Source organism: Dipodomys spectabilis, unplaced genomic scaffold, assembly GCF_019054845.1.
Source record: "Dipodomys spectabilis isolate Male_0828 unplaced genomic scaffold, ASM1905484v1 ptg000669l, whole genome shotgun sequence".
NCBI lineage: Eukaryota > Metazoa > Chordata > Mammalia > Rodentia > Heteromyidae > Dipodomys > Dipodomys spectabilis.
The window spans coordinates 3490074-3511671 of record NW_024871346.1 but is presented as its reverse complement, the minus strand read 5'-3'; the positions used below and the strand labels follow the sequence as shown (position 1 = coordinate 3511671).

Sequence of the window (21598 nt, the reverse complement as noted above, 5' to 3'; positions counted from 1 at the left end):
AATCCTTCCATTTTAACTGTCCATAACACTGTATTGTTGTGAGATATACACATACATGTACAAAATAGTCTCCATGGCTCAATGTTGATAAAACAAGGAATAACTGCATGTATTACTTGCTTGATTTTGGTCCTGTTTCTTTGGTATTACATTATAATGATTTGTGTAATCTTGTTGTATTACAACAATATTATTCGATACTGGTTTTATTATTAAACTGAAGCAAAGGCTTATTGGTTAAAATACACTCAATTACTAAGTAATCTTTCCTTTTACTAATTCAAACCTGTGGAAGTTTAAAAAAAAAAAAGCTAGATAATACTGTATTTTAACCCATTCAAAAGCACAGGTGAGTAGATGTGTAAGTTTTTCAAAAGTTGGAGACCCAGCAGGCACCAGCGGCCCTTGCCTGTAATCCTAGCTACTCAGGAGGCTGAGATCTGAGGATCAGGATTTGAAGCCAACCCAGGTGGGAAAGTCTGTGAGTCTCTTATCTCAAATTAACCACCAAAAAGCTGTTACTCAGGTGGCAGAGCACCAGTTCAGAGAAAAAACACCCGGACTCCACCCAGCCCCTGAGCTCACGCCCCATTATCAGCACGCACACATGCACACACATGGGCACATACCCTGAGACACAGACACAGCACAGGCACACACAGACACACACAATCAGGAAACCCATGAACAACGCCTGACATCCAAACTACTCTCGGAGGCTGAAGGAGGAAGACTGTACGTTGAAGGCTGGTCTGGGCAAATTAGTACAACTGTCTCAACAAAGAAACAAACAAACACACAAAAAAATTAGAAGGCATACACCCCAACTGTTACAACAGGACATTGGAACTGACATGGGCTGAGGACAAAGGGCCACAATTTAAAATATAATTAATTTTGTGCAGCTGAAAGCAATCTTAGATATTCAATTTATTTCCCTCCAGTGTGAGCAAATAGTTTTCAGCAAACACCATTAACTCTAAAAGGAGATACCAACTCTAATGCAGTAAGATTTGAGGAGGATAATACTCTACTTTTATCAAGAGACAGATCCCCTAGAGCAAAAACACCAACAAAAAAGCACTGGGGCCAGGCGCCGGTGGCTCACGCCTGGAATCCTAGCTACTCAGGAGGCTGAGATCTGAGGATTGTGGTTCAAAGCCAGCCGGAAAAGTCAGGAAAGTCCATGAAACTCTTATCTCCAATAAACAACCAGAAAACCAGAAGTGGCACTGTAGCTCAAGTGGTAGAGCGCTCACTTTGAGCTGAAGAGCTGAGGGACAGCGCCCAGGCCCAGAGTTCAAGCCCCATGACCGACCAAAAAAAAAGAGCACTGGGGTTGGGCTGGGAAGGTGGCTCAGTGGTAGTGTGCTTGGCTAGCATGCATGAAGCCCTGGGTTTGGTTCCTCAGAACCACATAGAACCAAACGCATATACTGACATCTGGGTGCTGTGCCCTCAGCTCTTCGGCTCAAGGCCTGCGGCTCTACCACTTGTGGGCTTTAGTTTTTAATGAGGTTTTCTAGGCTGCACGAACAACTGGAAATCAGATGACCAGAGTTGGGGAGTGGTTGAGGAGTGGTGGGCACCGACCCATCGCTTAGAACTCTCATCACTTCAACCGAATAGTCACAAGCCCCTCATCCAAGACACTGAGTCTCATCTCCAAGAACTGCCATGAGGACACATAAGGTCTACTTCTTGTCGCAGCTTCTGAGAAGTCCTGAGAAGTTCTCGCCACCGGCTGCAGCTTGTGAAGAACATGTTTAATATTCTACCAGAACTGCTCCACAGAACCACCACCCACACCCGCTTCTGCTTCAGTGCAACCTGCTGACTCAGACAGCACACATGACGTGTGTGACTTGAATATTTTAATTCACTAGATCCCGGCCTACGCCCCCTCCCCGGACACGTCCATGCCCATTCATACCAATACACTTCTTTAGGCCCACAATAGACAATGGACACTTGTCTACATTCTGGTTCTCAGGAACCTAATACCGGGAGACAGATCCATCAATATAGAGCACTGTTCTTCCTTTGAAAAGAAGTTCCTACATGCAACCCCATGACAACAGACGAAGTCCACCCACCTCTTTCCAGAACTCATTTCAAAATGAAATCATTCGTCACTCCCCCAGTTTTACCAAACGGTGGGAATTAAGCACACGCCGTCCAGCATGATTTAGAGCAGATTCTCTCCGTAGCTAATACCGAGCTGAGTGAATGGGTGTTGGTCCTATGAATGGTGTAAGCGCCACAATGGAGCTGCAAGCCGGTGAAACCACGTGACAGGCAGCTTCCTAGAAACCTACTCCGTTACCAGGTGTGCCTGACGGAGCTGCTCACAGAAACTTCTTCCCTCCTAAGAGTTACCACATATCACAGCTAGTCGGCATGCTGTAAAGGGACCAGGCCTTGATTTTCAAGTGGTATCACTAATCAGAAAATCAACTCATAGGACTCCATTGAATCAGTTTTATTTTTTTAATCAATTATGAAAGTTCACGGTTCTACAAGAAAAGAACATCTAATGTAAGACAGAGACACTAAAGCAAGAGATAACTATCTAAACAAGAAAGCCAATTTCCTTACCGAGGGTCTTACTTTTCTTTAAAAAGCTTTGAGCACAAACACACAATAGTAAAGGATTCAATTTATTCCTTAAGTATCTTTGAGCTTTCCAAATTTCCTCTGTGTGTGTGTGTGTGTGTGTGTGTGTGTGTGTGTGTGTGTGTGTGTGTGTGTGTGTGTGTGTGTGTGTGTGTGTGTGTGTGTTGCTGGGGGTTGAACATACAAGGCTGGCTCGATACTGCTGAGCCACACGTCCAGCCTAGTTTCCCACTGGGTATTTTAGAATAGTCTCACTTGCTTCCAGGGCGCGTGCACAAGCTGCAGTCTGCCTCCTCTAGGCCCCTGTGTCACCAGATCATGGTGAGGGCCAGCATCCCCAGCTTCACGGAGACAGTCTTGTGGCCTTTTCTGCCAGCCACGCCTCCCAATTCACAACCCCAGCCCTAAAACCCAACTGCCCACTTTGGGCCCTCAACCAATTTACCACCAGAAACTCAACCTCAAAACCAGCTCCCCACTTCTCTTAGCAGACGGGAACTCCCCCGGGCCCAGGCAGGAAAGGAACACGTTGGCTCCCTGGCTCCCGGGGACGTGTGAGGCAGGAGCAGTGGGCGATCACGGTGGGCTGGCAGGGAAACGCAGCAAGCTCTCTTTTCCTCTGAGCCTTCCCGAGAACACACCCAAGTGGGAGTGGCCTGGCGCCCCACATTTGTTTCAGCACACGTTCCTCCATTCCCACAGCTAACGTCCCAGAAAACCACTCCGAGGGACAAGGGAAGGCATATCATCGCCAACTATCTGTGCACTTCCTCCATCAGAGCTGCCTCCTCATTTCTAAAGCAAAAGGGTTAGACGAGGCGACCTGTAGGCTGCTTCCGCTTGAATTACGGATGGAATCCATCCTTCATCTGCACACACCTCAACCCTCACTTCCCACACAAACCCCCTTTTTCCTTCCCAAGTTGCCTCCAACTGGCTCACTCAAGGTTTACCACTGATTTATTTTCAATTACGCCCAATTCCAGCGTCCCTGTGGCTGTGCAATCTGTTTTCGTAAAAACTAAATTAACAATTTCGATGCATCAGTGAGCCCCTGCCATGAAGCGTTTATGACCCAGCCAGGGGGCTCCCTGCCAGCCTGCAGACAGGGCCTTACTAATTAACCCCATGGCTTCTGGCACTATCTCACCAGTGGCTATTACCAAGCCCACTCTCCCCAAGATCTGCCTGAGGGTCTCCAGAATAAAGCTGCTTTCCGATGGTCCAAAGCCATCCTCTGGTCCACCATTCCCTCTAGATCCCACCTAAGGCTTTGAGAAAAGCAAAAGCTCTACGTTACGTTTGAAGGAGTCTCTATTGCTTTAACCGTGGTTTGTTACAGCTCACTTCTAAATCCAAGTGAAAGTAATTGCTGTTCCACGAGCTCATGGAAAGGGACAAAGGGGGTGGTAAGAAAGAAGACATCACCAACATGGCGCCAGATGATTCAACCCAACATAGCTGTGACCTACAGTCTTCACCCCAGGTACAGCTGAGCAAAGTGGGGCTCCTGCCCAAGGTCACAGAACCTGGGTCCAAGGTCACAGATATGGGTCCAGGCTGTCCAACGGCAAAGTTACCTACATTCCTGAACCCTGTCACTTCCCTGTCTGGACCTACAGCACGTGAGGAAGTTGACAAACTGTAAACGGATTAGAAGCAATCACGTGACCACAGGACTTAACTAGAGGGATTGACCAGAGGGTCGACAAGTACCTCAACAGAGGGTGTACTCTGGCTGGAGGACTATCCCGAGATAAACATGAGATTCTGTAAACCAGACACTTCTACCCAGGCCCAATAATTTTGTTATTTGAAAATACTGCAGATCCTAACAGATGAGTGGCCAGTAGGAAAAACAAATTCAATTTCCACCAAAGGTTTATCTCTCAGGAATTATAGACACAAGTAAATGTAAAACGACAACTATGTCAGGGTTGTGATATTATCTCCAGCCTGTTTTTCCCACGCTCCCAGCTGCTCTTGTAATCACGCTCAAGAATTAGATCTCAGGCTATCCACAGGCGTATGCAGGAACTTCAGATGGGGGTGTGTGTGTGTGTGTGTGAGCTTCCTACTTGTCCTAGCCTCCTTGCTGTCCATGACAAGGATTCCTTCAAACAATTTTATAAGCAGCACTCGATGTCCGAGCTTATGAACCCCTGTGTCAGAGAACAGGAATTCAGATGATGAGGAATGGCTTACTATCCAAACCTACGTGGCTCCAGGATGTTACCTACAAATGAAGGTTCAGATAAGAAAATTATTTGTTGCTTTGTATGTCCCTCCCCCATGGTATAACCCCTGCTTTCACTGTATTTGATGTTATAACTTGTGGAGGGGAAGGGAAAAAACAAATCGTTTAAATAGGGATACAGGTGGACCCATTGCAACAATGAGATGTACAAGTCGTTATATCAAAAATGAACTTTACAACTTTGGTGGGGGGGGAGGTTAAGGGGGGTGGGGGGGAGGATGGGATGGGAAGGGGAAACAAAGGAGGAGGCTACAATGCTTGATAAGAAATGTACTCATTATCTTGCCCATGTAATTGTAACCCCTCTTTACGGTATTTTCACAATAAAAAATATGAAAAAAAAAGAAAATTATCTGAGTCTATTCAATTCCTAAGTTCAGACAATGAAGAATATTCGTATGTAGTGCTATCTCCCTTAAAAAGAGCAACTATATCATCATCTCCACACTCCTCTTCTCCCCAAAAATGGGAAGGTTGGTTTCGGTAAAGCCCAGAAGATTGTCTCAAGTGTGAATTCTTGTTAGGCCCAATCCAGGGAAAGAGCCAAACCAAGCCAAGATACAATCCCTATTTGCCCTCAGCAAAAGCTTTCGCAGACAAAACAACAACAGCTAAAAAAGCCCTTACAATGGAAAGAGAGACAATGACACCTCAACCTTTCAAAGAAGGGTTACTGTGTGGAAGGAATGGAGGGGAGGCCTCACAAATGGGACTGCAGAATAGAAACAGACATCCATGGATGCATAAGGAGACAATGTGAATGACTGATGAGTCCACTCGGTAGGTTGATGAGGGTTTGTGTGTTCTCTGTGTTTCATCGATCCTCTTTCTAAGTTATAATGACCAAAAAAAAAAAAAAAACATTGAAAAAGAAGGGTCAAGAGCCAAATAACTGTAAGACAGAAATTCCCCCAACTTTTCCTAAGCTTGTTTGTCTGGCCAGAGCCGCGGGGTGTTTTCTTTCCTTCTTCCTTCTCTCCTGCCTGGCCCAGACCTCAGGAGACAGCTGCAAGGAGAAGCCTTTATTGCATAAGAAGGGAACAGAGCTAACCCTTGACTCTCAAGCCCCAATTAACAGGTTGACAGCAGAGCGCCCCCTGCTGTCTGGATCTCCCGGGGGTCACCGAAGGCCAGGGGTTGGACTAGGAACAGAAAGAATGCCAATATGCTCTGCTCAGCATCCCCAGGACCCCGGGGGCCAGACCACAGCCAAGGCACAGATGACTCAACACTGAGCCCGGAGCCCCGGCAGCATCTGCAAAAGGAAGCCAAGTTTAGCCCGGTTCACAAACGCCCCCCAACTACTGGTGAGTTACTTTAAGGGGTGTCGTGGCCGTTCCTAGATCCAGCAGGGCACAGGACCGGGGAAAGGGCTTCCTTCCAACCACACCCTTACTGGAGACAGACAGTGCACGGCTTGGGGCGCTGGCACACCATCCTCTAGGTCCCTGCAACCCGAGCCAACCTGGTCGGCCAGAATGCTGTGCACCAAGGTCTCGCTGAGGGCTGCCCATCATTTCAAAGAGTTAAATGTCAAAACGGAACCTAAGGGCTATACTTGTACATAAATGTGCGTTGGCCAATCCTTGCCGGAAGCAAAAGGATTGTTTCTTTCCCGGGTGCACAGGAGAAAGGCTACAGAAAGACTCAAGAAGTCCGGCTCAATGCTGCTGGGGCTGGTAAGAACCAGTTTGCTGGGGAGGGAGGGAAGGAGGGAAAGGAGGGAGACTCCGCCCCACTGCTCGGCAGGCCGGTGTCCAGTCAGCCAACACTAACCTTAACGCTGACTCACCAACTAGTTTCTCAACAAAAAAGAGAAAAAGGAAGTAAAGGTTACAAGGGAGCTTTCTCAGTTCTACCCACGAAAACAAGTTGTACAAACCTTCCTAAGGTTGCCTGAAGACCTGGGTTAGAGAAAGTCATTTCACAGGCACTAAGACCTAGAGGTGAGAAGCCTCCCGTCCATCTTCCTGCCTCGGGTTTGTTTTTGTTTTTTGGAACTTGACCCCTGTGGTTCATAAGTGATGTTTAATATATCCACCCCCTGGGTTGGTCATCAGAAGTGACACACGGGTGGGACACAATTCCACAAGGACCTTCTGCCTGCAGGCCTCAGTCTCACTCAGCTGTCCTCCCTGATGACAACCAACACTGTTACCACTTCCCAGCACCGGCTTCCAGAGACAGTCCCTACTCACTCCCGAGCAATGAATAGGAACAAAACAACTCTTGAGGTTAGCAGATAAGCAGCTGACTCACTCCTTTTGAGGACTGCATACTGTTCCACTGAAAGATGTCTAGGACTTATGTAATCAGTTGTCTAGTGAAGGGCACCCTGTTGCTTGTAGAAATAACATTAATGGGTCCTCTAGAACTTGCTCCACTGAGTGTGTGTGAATGTGTGCGGGGCCGGTCCTACAAGTGGAATCAGATCAGCTGAGCGTACTAGAGGAGACCCGGCCCATAGCCCATCCAGACTGCTTTAACTTAATTGCCTTTCTTTAGTCCATCGCAACCCTAGAATGCCATCCCTCTTCCTCTCTGCGAGTTGGCAAGACTAGCAATCCCAGTAAGTTTACAAGGATTTCCTTTTCTGTGTGCTGTCTTGTTTGTGACACTGTCCATTTTCTTATTTCATAAATTTTTTTTTTTCCTTTCAGAAGTTAACCCTAAGTGCAAGCAATTTCCTCCAGCTACTGTCTTGAATGGAAGGATGCTTGCTGCCTTTACTTATATTTTATGTTGCCTTTATGGATTCACTGTTTTGGAGTTTTGTTGTTCTGTTTTTTGTAGTGCTGGGGTCTGGACACTGTAATACTGTATGTAACACACAAGCCCTCCACCCCAGAGCTGCACGAGCAGCCCAAGCTTTATTAAGTCATCAGATCGGCTCTGAATGTCTTCTGTGGTTGACATTCTTCTCTAAGAGCCTTACCTACTCTTTTGATTATCAAACCAAAAACAAATTCCACCATGTTTCTTGGTGATCACATTATTTGATTACTGCCATCCTGGCTGGCCTTCTGACTCAGCCCAGAAATCACGAGTGCCGTCTGTCTTTTTTCTCCAAGGAAGGAAATAAGTGAGGACTAAGCCATTAAGACCCTGGAAGGAACTGAGATACAATGATATCTACTGTCTACACCACACAATTCCTCATCAGGAGCTCATTCAATATTGACACTAGGTTCTATAAAGTCTCTCACCATAGCAGATAGAAGTCAGGCTGAGATGGAAGCTAATAATCTCACCTCATTATATATTTGGGCTTAAAAAAAACAAAAAAGAAAATGTGTTCTCCAAGCACTGGTAAAAGATGGAAAAATGTTCTTTTTTTTTTTTTTTTCAGAAGAAATTGATTCTGATTTCCTCCCAATGCACTTTTTGAGAAGCCAGAAGGTGGGATTAAAACATCAAGTAATAGATGACTCAGCCTCTTAAATGTTAGACGCAGTCTCGGTCTTAGAGACAGAGGAATCGAAAGAGAGAGAGAAAGAACCCCCTTCCATCTGTCACAAAGCAGTTTCACAGAACATGTTCTAAAGTCTGGCTCACGTTACTCCTCCTACAAAACAATCTGAGTCTTGAGGAACAATCCTCTGTTTTGATACTCGGTTCCTTTCCATTTAGTATAGAAGGTGTTAAATTGTCCATGTTAAGCCATCTCATCGTTTACTACGACCTCAACAGTAATAACGATAATGAAATCTGTTCCTTAGAAAAGGAGAGTATATTTGAATAAAGAGCCCAGGAATCTATGTCTTCCAGGGGGTTCTTCTAACAACCTACTCCTACACCAAGTTCATCTTCCATACTTTAATTTGATCATGCATCTTTTTTCATACCTTAACATCTCTGAAGTAGGGATATCAAACCTTGTAACTTACATAACCGTATCTTACCACTGTCTACTACAATTAACAATGCTTTTCTTTCTTTCTCAGGGGTACACATAATAACATGCAGTTTCCAGCTAATACAGGACCCAAGGAGATAACATGTCTTGATTGTCTTGATTACAATATCCACCTCGAGATGCCACAGGGCCATGAAGCTTGCTGAAAAAGCACAGGGGCAAAGCACCAGAGCGAGCTCGGGGTAGGACAGATATTCAAAGAACACACTGGTCGCTTTCTCTGTAATGTGCCAAGTATATTTGATCCAACCTAGACAAGTCTCTGGGATTCCCCAAGGCCCCTACTCAATGTCAAGTGCAAGACTGGATTGTTTATATCGGTCTTCTCTAATTCTCCTGAGATTCTTACAAGGCAGCTCCAGAGAAACTGAGGCCTGGACACAAGCAGACTCACTCAAGGTCACGCAATGAGGGACAAGATCAAGATGTAAGCTTTTTGGATGGAGAGTGAAGTTCTTAGACCTGCCAGTCCCTTCCATTCCTTCTGGGAGATTCAGCACCTGACGTAGAATGGGAATTAAAACCTCATTCATGTACCTTTAATTTAACAGTTAAAGCTTTCTACAAGGAAGAAAGCAAGACAGACATATTCTGCAAGGATTGACAAGGCAGGCGGGGCTGGCCACATAGAAACAAATGGGAGGATCTGAGGAAGAAGACCCAAAGAAACCAGTCTTTTCAAACAACTATACATCTGCTCTAGTTTTCTGTGTGTTTCTCTGCGGGCTGAGGGGCTGCTCCTTCTGAGCTCTTTAGGTTGGTGGTGGTGGTGGTGATCGAGGGGCTTGAACTCTGGGCCTGGGCACTGTCCCTCAGCTCTTCAGCTCAAGGCTAGCGCTCTACCACTTGAGCCACAGCGCCACTTCTGGCTTTTTCTGCTTATGTGGTGCTGAGGAATCGAACTCAGGGCCTCAGGCATGCAAGGCCAGCCCTCTACCACTGAGCCACCTTCCCAGCCCCTTCAGGGCCTTTTGAATTTTTCACATGTAATTCTACTGTAGCTTGTGCTCCTTTGTGGGACTCTACTTCCATGTTTGCATCCCCTGTGGAATCTGTGGGTATCAGCCACGCTGCTGGTGCTCAACAGAACTTTATATTGACTAACAATGTGGTAATAAGTGGAACAGCCTTACACGTCACTGAAGTCTAAAGACTATGCCCAGACTTTGGTCTTTCCCATACAACACACACTCTCTCTCTCTCTCTGTAGTGTCCATGTCTCTTCCCAACCCAGAAGTTCCTCCACAGCCTCTGCCACACCCCGCCATTGAGTAATGCAAGTCCCTGAATGACCCCGGGTACCCCGGTGACACAGCACGCAGCAGGAGGCAGAGGCACGCAAGTTTAGCTAACATCACAGGCCTTCGGTCTCGAGGTCTCGGGACAACAATCTCTGTTTTCAAGGAGACAAGCACCTGGCAAATTAAAAACCAGTCATTTGAATAGTCGAAAGACAACAGTGGAAATACAACTCGCCTTCACTGCTCTGTGTCTCTGAAAATAGATAGCTGGGCTCAGTGAGACCACAGATAGGGCCAGCTGCATCCTGCAGCTGGGAAGCCAAAGATCAGGAACTGAAGGCCCCCCTGAGACCCAAGCAGGAGCCCTGCTAGACAGAACAGAGAGTCCGTGCTCCTCCAGCTGCTGCGCTCATCCTACCCCCGTGTGGATAGCATTATACAGGATATTTACTATGAGAGAGGCAGAGAGGAAAGACACAGAGAGAGAGAGAGAGAGACAGAGACAGAGACAGAGACAGACAGAACTGCTGACCAAGAGCTTTGCTCCTGAGACACAGGTCTCCTATACAGTTCAGGGAGAGGCTCACAGGCCCCCCCATGAAGACAGCCACACACAGCAGCAGCAGCAGCAGCTACCATGTTGACTCTGGGCCCACTGGGTGTTCAATGGTAGTGTAATTTTAATCAACCTCATCTCTGGTAAGGTAGTACTTGACGAACACTCAGTTCCTTTACACTGATCAACATCAGGCCTTTTCACCTGTGAATCTCCAGTCAAAGCAGACACCTAGTCAGACCTTACGTTATTTGTCATTGTAGTCTTTGTTTCTGTGTATTCTAGTATAAGGAATTATCCTCAGGGCCTGACACAAATTATTCAATAACTTTACCACTCGAACCACAACTCAAGCCCTTTGTGTTTTTATTCTGTTTTTGAGACAAGGTCTCACTTCTAACTGCGTTAGGTTGGCTGGGATCATATACCTGTGCCCCTACACCCAGACGGTTAGCATTTCTTTAAGTGTACAAAAATTCTTTTCCCCTTCCATTCACAGAGAAACCATTGAAGGGCCCCAGAATGCAAACCAGGATGGCTTCAGAACCTAGCCACTGGCAGGCAATCCCTCTAATAACCCAACAGTACCCAGCCACTGGCAATCCCTCTAACTTCCCAACTCAGTACCCAGCCACTAGGAATCACTCTAACAACCCAACACAGAACCTAGCCACTGGCAAACCCTCTAACAACCCAACTTAGTACCCAGCCTCTAGCAATCCCTCTAACATCCCAACTCAGTACCCGGCCACTAGGAATCATTCTAACATCCCAACTGGTGTGTCCTAGTTGAAGAAGTCACTACCTCAGTTAGTGCTGATAACCATTTCACAGAGTGTAAAGGGCCTTGTCCCTTAATGCGCCCTGAAAAGGAAGTCTTAAAAATAATGGTCTGCCCAGTGCTCCTGTGCTCCATCCAATGGAAAGGGGGTGGGAAAGTATACAGGAAACTCTGCACTGGTTAACCCTTGGAAGTCACAACAGAGGCAGGGGGGAACAGCTGCAGGCTCTGTGGAGCAATGCTCTTCAAGCCTCGGGAAAGCAGAACACTATCTTTACCCACACACCCTGTGTCCTCACTGCAGACAACATTCCAACCAGCCTAAGAACTCTCGCTCAAGCAGGAAGAGGCCAATATTTACAGTGAGCTGGGGTTTCCAGTTCTTTGGGCACTGGATGCAGACAGCAACCCTCCAACTTGACCTCCAGCAGTCTCCGATAGGGGAAACACCCCCACCCAGAAGGAGGGGACCCCGAGTGCTCAGGATTTCAAAGGTCCCTCGTGCGTGCATACGGGTTGGAGCTCCTCAGGAAGGTGCTTCCATCCCTTTTGCCTCTGGAGCAGGGAAATCATGCAGCTAGTAATACACACCCTGGGAGTGCTGAGTGTGAGGGTCGTATGACCTTCCTTCCCACGCAGCCCCGGCCCAGCAGCCTCACTGGCCCTGCTTTGTGATGTGCTCAGTCCCCTCCAGAGTTTGCATCCCAGGGCAGGAATTCCCTGTGGTGTGCTTCTCCAGGCTCCTGCTCCTACAGCTCTCCTGGCTGGCTGGCTTCGTTGTAAGTTTGTGTAAGGGTCCTCTCTATGTGTCTGCGAGTGCCCTGGACTGCTGTGTTGATCGTCTTTGCATTGCTAACATGGCTGGCATAATATTGGTACCATAATGTGTCACCTAATAGAGAGTTCAAAATGAAAGCCCATCCTCTCTCCTCGGCTGCCCAGCAAGAGGAACCCAAGCCATAAAGGACCAAAAGAAAACAGCTGCCAGCTTCCACCTCCATTCCTAGCTAGCCTTCAAAACTATGGTGAAGTAATCATATTTCATTTTGTTTGTTTAGTATTTTCTGGACAAACAAGAGTTTACTGTTGGACAGATGCTCTTAGAAATGCTCTTTAGGCAAAAGAGCAATGGTAGAGGCTGAAGCGGCAGGAGGGTATAAAAGGCAATATAAAATATCGGCATGCAAGGAAAGCTACATAAATCTTAAACTTTAAAGACAATAATCAATGGGAGAAAAATGAGGGAAGAAGTGAGTACAGTTCAAGAAGCACTGTACTCATTACCTGACTTATGGAACTGTAACCTCTCTGTTTATCAACTTTACCAAAAAAAAAAAAAAAATAATGATCATGCCTCTGGTGGGAATCAAATTTACAGCATTAAAGCCCATGGCAATGGCAATGGGCAGTACTGTGGTACACACACGTGATTCCACCACTCAGGAGGCTGAGACAAGATCATGGCTCAAGCAGTAGAACATCTGCCTACCAACCACAAAACCCTGAGGGCAAAGTCCAATATAGCCAAATAGAATCCATCACAACAACAAAAGTAAAACATAAAAAAAATATATTCTTCTACCAGGCGCCCCTGGCACATGCCTATCACCCTAGCCATACCCAAAAGATTAGGATTGTGATTGGAGACTATGGCAACCAACTAGAAGGGGGAAAAAAGGTGTGAATGGTAACGGGCACCTGTCACTCCCACTGTGTGGGAAGTGTAACGGGAAGAGCTACTGTCCAGGCTGAGCCAGGCAAAAGCACAGACACTACTGCACAAATAGAAAGCAAGTGATAATACGGGTGATTCAAACGCAACTATACAGGCGAGCATGCTAAAGACTGCCAGCACATTGAAGTTCTCTAGTCAGGGGCAGAAGCTGTCTGAGCAAGTTTGAGGAAAACCTTACCTATTCGCACATGAGGGATAACCTTCAAAGACACCAAAAAATAAAAATAAAATGATACAGAGGTAATGCCCAGTTTGGGATGCTGTGTCAGTTGTTTTGGGGATTTTTTAAAAAACAGCTTTAGGAAAACATCCCACTATCTGCCATGCATTATAACTTAAATATGGTTAACTTGGAAGTTGCTGCCTCTATCCAATGCTTATGCCTGGAAGCAAAGGTATGATTCCAGAAGCTGGGTTCCGTTTAAATATTCACCTTGTAAAAAGAAATGCCTGAAAAGTGCCCCTCAATTCCCCGAAACAGCCAGCCATTATCAACGGCACATGGCCACCGTGCAACTCATGTCCCAGCTGCTCTGAACAGAAGCAACTGAAAGCCGCACCATAGGGCTAAGCACTCAAAAGAGAAAGGAAGAAAATCGCATCATTTTTGCACACTGAGTCCATTAAGCCAGAGGCAAAGCATCAGAATGCTGGCTGCTCTAAACTATGGAATGATGGGGAAAATAGTTCTCAATTATGCCCCCATGCTTTCTGATCCTCTTGTTTGACTTGCCCAATCTCAGAGACAAACCATGGACACACACAGTTCCATACCATGCAGTTAATAAGAACTGGCAGGCAGAAGTCTGGGCGTGAAATGAAGAGTCAGAATTAGATTAAGAATGTTGTTAGATGCTGGTACATACTATTAACACACGGTGAAAGCACCCATCATTAACACACAGGCCACAGGGAACCAAACAGAAAGCTACAGGATCCACACCACTGTTCTCAAAACATAGCTAATAAAAACCATAGCTGCCATTACGGTCTTTCTGTATTACAGAGGAGAAAGGAGGAGGAGCAAGCGCGTGCACGAGCGTGGTAACTGGAAAGGTGCTTTCTTTTCAGGTTCATTCTTATTTGTTTCTTATGATTTTCATAGGGTGAATTATTCTGCTTAGTATGCAGTCTCCTCTCCCAGAGGACTTCTGCCATGGACTTGAGTTAACCAAACCCTCATGTTGCATCAAACACATCATCTTTTTTACAGGCAATCATTAAGGAGTTGCGGTGATTTATGCTTAAGTATCTAATTCTACATCAATTCGGTTACAGCCATTTGTCTGGTTCTTCCCTTAAAATTACAACTTCAAGAAAGCACAGTAATGCTGTGTCTCTGGACTCCCTTTATGTAAATTGCAGAACATATTTCAAGTTCAGCTTTAGTTGTGTATCACATTTATTGAAATCCCTTCTCAGAAAATTCTCTCTCTCACACACACACATACACACACACACGTAATTGGTATGTGTGCCTTTTCATGCTTATAGTCTATCAGTAAACATTTTCCCTGAAATCATACATTTTAAAGATGTTAAAAATATACCAAGACCATGGTACAACCCCTGCTTTCACTATATATGATGTTGGTATATGTGGAGGGGAAGGGAAAAAACAAATTGTTAAAACAGGGATACAGGAGGACCCATTGCAACAATGAGATGTACAAGTCATTATGTCGAAAAACGAACTTTACAACTTTGGTGGGGGAGACGGGGCGGGGGGGGGGAAGGGGGAAGGATAGGAAGGGATGGGAAGGGGAAACAAAGCAGGAGGCTACAATGCTTGATAAGGAATGTGCTCATTAGGGCTGGGAAGGTGGCTCAGTGGTAGAGCGCTTGCCTTGCATGCAAGAGGCAGGTTCGACTCCTCAGCACCACATAAGCAAAAAGAAAAAAGCCAGAAGTGGCGCTGTGGCTCAAGGGGTAGAGCGCTAGCCTTGAGCTGAAGAGCTGAGGGACAGTGCCCAGGCTTAGAGGTCAGGCCCCACGACCAGACCCCCGCCCCCCCAAAAAAAGAAATGTGCTCATTATCTTACCCATGTAATTGTAACCCCTCTGGTACAGTATTTTCACAATTAAAAAAAAAATATATATATATATATATATATACACACACACCAAGAACTTTAAAAGACCACCTTTGAAGTTAACTAGCTCCCATAAATTTTTATCCACATAATTGTATGTGAGTAATGATGAATGTTTACTGTTAGGTTCTGTTAGTATAAACAGTTACAGGTATTTGACTTCTTATATATTGAGTCCCTTGACATACAAATTTTGGTGTAGAATGATAGTGAACTGAGTTGATATGGTCAAAAAAACAAAACAACTCCACCTACTTCTTTTAAGGAGTAACAGAAGACAATGAGTTTTTGAATCTCAAGTGGGTTTTATAAAGTTCTAATGGCAATTTTTTTTTAAATTTTGGGAAACATCCCAAAATCTGAAATTCAAAGTCTGTAGAAACTATGATCCAATACCCAATTCTGTACTTAATTCATGGCCTTGCAAGGAAGTATACTGTAGTTACACAGCAGCTCAGTAACAGGAGTTACATAATGATCACAAATACCATTTGTAGAAGACATTCTGTACACTGCATTAACAATAAGCTTACAAATATGGTAACAGAGTCAATGGGGGTCGGTGTGAAGTAACCTTTGACGTCACTCAGCGAGCAAGCACTAGAGACGGCTCAGGTGCAGACTGTCTGTGGCCCAGAGTCAGGGCTCGCGAATGCATGGGACTCACACTCCTGGTTGAACTGTGAAGGAGGCGGCCCAGGCCTGTTAGCACCAGATGTGAGTATCACCTGTTCCCCTGCAGTAGAGGAGGGGGGTGAGAGGGAACCCCCCAAACTCAGCCACACAACACTGAGCATTCCCTGGAGAAGGAAGAGAGGGAGGAGAGGACTTCCTTCTTGGCTTTGTTGAGTGTGCGGTGAGGAGGAGCACACACGTGGGATAATAAGCAGATGAGGCTGCACTGCCTGACGCTGGAGGCTACACCAAAGACCATGATGATGTTCAACTCTGCACATCACATCACGTGGAGAGCTTCCAAATGCAAGGCCCTTCGTTCAAATCCCAACACTGCCAAAAAACAAAACCCCAATGACTCCTAGTTCTCCACCTAGAGATTCTAATTTGACTGAGGGGCAGTGAGGCCCAAGCATCCAAACTGTTTAAAAGTTCCCGTATGGTTGTCATGGTTCTATGGTTCGAGACCCCCTACCCTGGAAGGTTGGAGTGTGCCCTCAAACACCTGCTACCACAGCTAGTGTTCCTCGCGACCCACACAGCGGGTGAACTGCGAAGCATCCAAGACAGAGCGGCGATGACGAGGCGTTACCTGGGTGGTGTCTTCCATGAGCCCTCGGATCTTCTCCACGACGTCGTTGCGCCGGTGCTGACGTAGGGCGCTGATGAGCTGGGCGAGGCTGGCCTCGGGGCCCCGGATGGTCCAGTGCTGCAGGGCCGCGTAGGCCCGCTCGTGGTCCGCGGTGTAGCCATTGGAGAAAGCGGCCACCTCCCTCTCGCTGGCATTGCAAAGAAACTGATAGATATCCTTCCACTGGCTTCCCACCTGGGCTGCCACCAGCTTCAGGATGTCAATACCTACGCCAGAGACAAAACAAAACCAACTGAGAGGAGGAGGAGGAGGCTTTCCTGTCTCTCCATCAAAGGGACAGAATCGCTTTCTATCACCAAGTGCTTCATGGGCAGACACGGTGCATCCTGGGACCCTTGCTTCCTGGGCTGGGGGCGTGGCTCAGTAGTTAGAATGTTTGCCTGATAAGCAAGAGTCCTGGATTCCATCCAGATACCACAAAAATACTAGATTAAAAAAAAAATCACTTCCTGAATGTGAAACCAAAGAATTATGCTGAAAATAAAACAGATCACTTCCCAAAAGATGTCTTGAGTGTAAAGTCAATGAAGGTTATTGGGATAATTTCTTTGTTACTACTAAAGTAACCAACAAAGTAGCAGCAGCTTCATGGATATAGAGAAACAACAGCAGTGGACCATACCCAGCTTGGGCTGGTGGAATGTGCAGATTCTGAGAATGCTGTCTGTCCGTATGTCAGCTGACTACTGTACCAGCTACTCCTCCCCAACCGACGCACTCCTTAAGAATGTCCACCTTCTGTACCCTTATCTATGCTCCACAAGCAACTTTCTTGGCTACTGTACAGTTTTCTAAGTTGACTTGCAGAGACATAATGAAGACAGAAGTCACAATGACAGCACAGTAGTAAGTAGATGTTGTCTTCTGGGTATTACGTAAAGGCATTAGCTCATTGAACATTTTTAGAAGGCATTAATATTCCAACTGCACAGGAAGAAGAGGAGGAGCTAACCTACTGGGGCTCAATGTCACAAAGATGGGTAGATTAGGTACTGAATCTACCGCATCAGGTTGGTAATTCGATTCAAACTCCCCAAAGTGCAAACCACTACCAAATGTGTTAATACACGCTACAGTCCAAGAGAGAGAACACACCTTTGAACAAATGACCTAAGCTGGTTATCTGCCCTCCTCAATAATTAACATCTGTTGGTCCTCTTTAATCCACAGGATTCAATCCAAGACTCCCCCAGCGGGGATGTAAAACAACCCAACTATAATTTTACGCCTTTCCCATCCTAAGCAGTCACTTGGCACACACCATGGCTGTCCTGTTCACACGTAAGGGTATGATGGTAAAACTAGCATGAACTCATTTTGTTCCTTGTGCTTTCATACCCAGAGGGTTAATTCTTGCTGGAAACAGGAGCCAACTCAGCATATGACTTTTCATTTGTTATTGAGAACTTTTGCCTTTTATGACTTCTCTTTTGCATGGTGTGAATTGTTGGCATTACCACTCTTAATGCTGCGATCATCACTAAGTAAAATGAGGATTATCTAGACACAAGCACTGTGCCCCATTGATAAGCAGGGCAGGTATGAGCTGCACCCAACGGATTGACAACCCAAGGGCATTCCAGTCAGGGGAGGGTAGGAGAGGACAGCAGACTTCACCCGGACTCTTTATGATGCTGCAAATTTCCTTTCATATGTTTAGACTTTGCCACCAGTAACCAAAAACATGAAAAGAAAAACTATGGTCAAGTGAGGGACTGACTGCTTAGTGTATTCTTGTTCTGACTTGTTATTCACCTGTGTGTGGGTGTGTGTGTGTGTGTGTGTGTGTGTGTGTGTGTGTGTGTGTGTGTGTGTGTGTGTGTGTGTGTGTGTGTGTGTGTGTGTGTGTGTGTGTGTGTGTGTGTGTGTGTGTGTGATCTATGTGCATATGCCTGTGGTCCTCAAATCCAAGGAACATAGGGTACAATGCCAAAATCTCATCTCAGGATCCACAAAGTCAGATAAACCCCTGGCATGAACTTCTCTCTTAAGTAGTGCTCTTTGGTGGCTATGGCTTTGTTGCTTCCCTCTGCGACTACAAGTTGACTTTGCCTGAATTAATACACAGTGCAGATGCAAGTAGTATGAAGAGCTGTGGTATTTGAAATCAGTGGTGAATCACAATGTCATGTCTTTGAATGAGGCCACATTCATATTACCTGATATAGGATTATTAACAATGTCTTTTTAAAAAATGAGCCTGGTGCTGGTGGCTCACATCTGTAATCCTAGCTATTCAGGAGACTGAGCTCTGAAAATCCCAGTGTGAAGCCATCCTGGGCAGACAACTCCAAGAGACTCATCTCTACTAACCACCAAAAAGCCAGAAGTGGAACTGACTCAAAGTGTAGAGTGCCAGCCGTGAGCAAAGAAACTCAGGGAGGGTGCCCTAACCCTGAGGTCAAAGCCCAGTACTGGGACACACATACTTAAAATAAATAGGGTCCCGTTCCCATGTGAGATTTAGGGAAGAGAAGAAACAAGGTGAATAAGGAAGAGCCTGTTTAGTTTTGGTTCATTTTGCAATTCAGTTGTTGAGGAAAATATTTATAAAATGAATTTCTGCCTAAGAAAACAAGAACAATTAATTACACATGCATGTTTTTCTGAACATGGATGAGCTGGGGGTCCCTCTGCCTAAGTCCTTACTTTGCCATGGCAATTCTGCTGAGGCAGATGCTTATATTCGCATCCTACATCAATGACCTGAAAATTGTTTGCAAACATCTAAGCTCCGAGAAGGCTCCTTTCTCACCAACAGTAAAAGGAGACTGCTATAAGAAAATAGTCATGCACCAAGCCGACGCATCACCGTACCTCTTACACTGTCTGCCCAGGTGGTGTGAGGAAAACCTGAGCCAGCAGACATTAAATGTTCGTAGTGGTGTTTTGTCGGAGCAGAACTTTTGATTTCAAGCAAAACAGACTCAAAAAAAACCCCCAAAACAAACAAAAACAACAACAAAAACCCCAAACCCAAGTCCTATTTAAAACCCACGTGTAACTTTAAGAAACAAGCTAGCTCTTTCTAGAGGTTAATGTGGTAACTCTTCCACACACCCTGGGTCTTAATTTAGGTCAATTTGACTAAGGCCCACAGTGTCTTACATGAAAACATGGGTTTTTTCTTCTAAGCAGAATCACCGCTTACATCTCTGTGAAGCCCATGACAGGGTGGCTTTGGGCAAACCACTAACTGTCATGTTCATTTCCTCACCCGACAATGAGGACACTCACTGCGGTCCCTGGGGATGGGCCGATTAACATTCTCTACAGCTAATTTATTTTTGGAAGCACACTCATGAGTATGAATGTTCCCTATATACTGAGCGCTAAAACCTAAGGCTCGGTGCACATTAGATGCAAGCACACAGCCTTTAAAGTGTAATTACAGATTGTTTTTAAGCCTCAGAAAAGCCCCTTCTCCCAAAATCTAGTCTGTTTTAAGCCACAAAATAAAGAAGGAGGGAGGGAAGGAAGAAACAGGCTGATGAAGGGAGGGAGAGATACAGGGAGGGAGGGAGGAGTCAGGCAGGCAGGCAGGCAGGCCTACAATCAAAAATGAACACACTGATTTCTGTTCTAGAAGCCAAGTTTAAGCCTTCAGGCTGCAGACTGGCTCCATCCCGGCCTCTCACTCATGCAAAGCCCCGCTATGAAGCACGGAGTTAACCCCCCGAACCGGCCCTGCTCAGCAGCGCTCTTCACCGCCCTCTGGGAGGAAGTAGGAAGGCAAAAGCACACAGAGGGGTTTCAGAGAGATTTGCTGAGCTGGAAGATGAGAAAAAAAGAAGGTATTTTTCAAATTATTCTGCTGTGTGCCTTGCTATTTCTTTTTAAATTCCATGTATATTCCATGTACATCCATAACACACAGGCGCTTACTGGCACTCTGTGTCCACGGACTCACACCTATGGATCCAAACAACTGCAGATCAAGATGTATGGGATGTTATTGGCAACGGGGAGATGAATTTGCCATGTAAGGGCAGTGTGTGTGGGCTTACACCGAGTGCTCTGCTCTTTCACATGAGGGATGAGAGCACCCTGGGTGCCGGTACCCAGGAGGGCCCCTTGGGAACAGTCCCCTCAGACTCTGAGAGTGTACTCGATACATGGTTGTCATGAACAGGCGTGCTTCGTGAACATGAACTTGCAAGCGTTTTGTCTTGGTGACAGGAAATCTCATCTGGAGAGGTCAGGACCCAGTACATGGTCACCCAGCCAAGTAGCGAATGCCCTTCTTGTCACTAATTCTGGGAAGCACTGTCACTGGAACTATGCCGTCGAGCTGCATCATGATGCCCTCACTCCAAGCTGGCCAGGCTGAGTCATGTATTGCGGAGACAGATTTCTCTGAGGCTAGTAAATTCCTTTCTTTCTTAAAAAGGATGGAGCTTGAAACAAGATGAGCGTGCTTGAAACAAGCCAGCCTGCTTCTTCTTGTGATGGTGATGACAATGCGTACTCGTGGCTTTGAGCACTCAGTGGCATCTCTGGTGACCGCTCGGCCATGTTGTATATGGCCCAGGCAGCCCTCACCAGTCCCAATGAGAACGGCTCTGTTCTCACTGTAGGATTTGCAAAACCAGGCCCAGTAGGGCTGGGTGTGGTTCACCAACCCTTATGGCCACTGAGAGCAAATCCCACCGGATTGTGAAGGAGCATACACATTTTGAAAGTATGTTGTTAAAAACATTTTTTTAAACTGTCCCAAGAAACAGTGGAAATTCCCACTGATTATTCATTGATATCTAGCTGGGAAAAAAAAATTAAGTCAATGAAATAAAGACCACCAAGTCTCTGCTTGCCTCTGTTCCATCAAAGTTCATGTCTGGAGACAGTCGGCTAATCCAAACTGCTTAACTGAATAAAATGCCTCATCTCCTTTCTCTCAAAATAACAACACTCTTCCTGCACTGAAGGGCTGAGTGTCTGAAGGCGTCAGGCCCAAGGAAGCAGAAGCTGTAGCTGCCAGGAGCTGTCTGTGCTGAGCGGTCCTGGCTCAAAGGAAAGAAAGCATGAGAAGTCTAAGGATTAAGTCATGGGATGATCATAAAGTCGGCAGTCACAAGC

General features: G+C 46.0%; 1 protein-coding gene across 1 annotated transcript in view; it reads right to left on the bottom strand.

Moving 5' to 3' along the window:
• The window catches only part of Tnfrsf21 (TNF receptor superfamily member 21), a 50175-nt gene that overhangs the window by 2057 nt on the left and 26520 nt on the right, over nucleotides 1-21598 (bottom strand). Inside the window, exon 4 of the mRNA XM_042671896.1 lies at nucleotides 16463-16728. Coding sequence (XP_042527830.1) covers nucleotides 16463-16728 — 266 coding nt within the window. The remainder of the gene's footprint in view (nucleotides 1-16462; nucleotides 16729-21598) is intronic.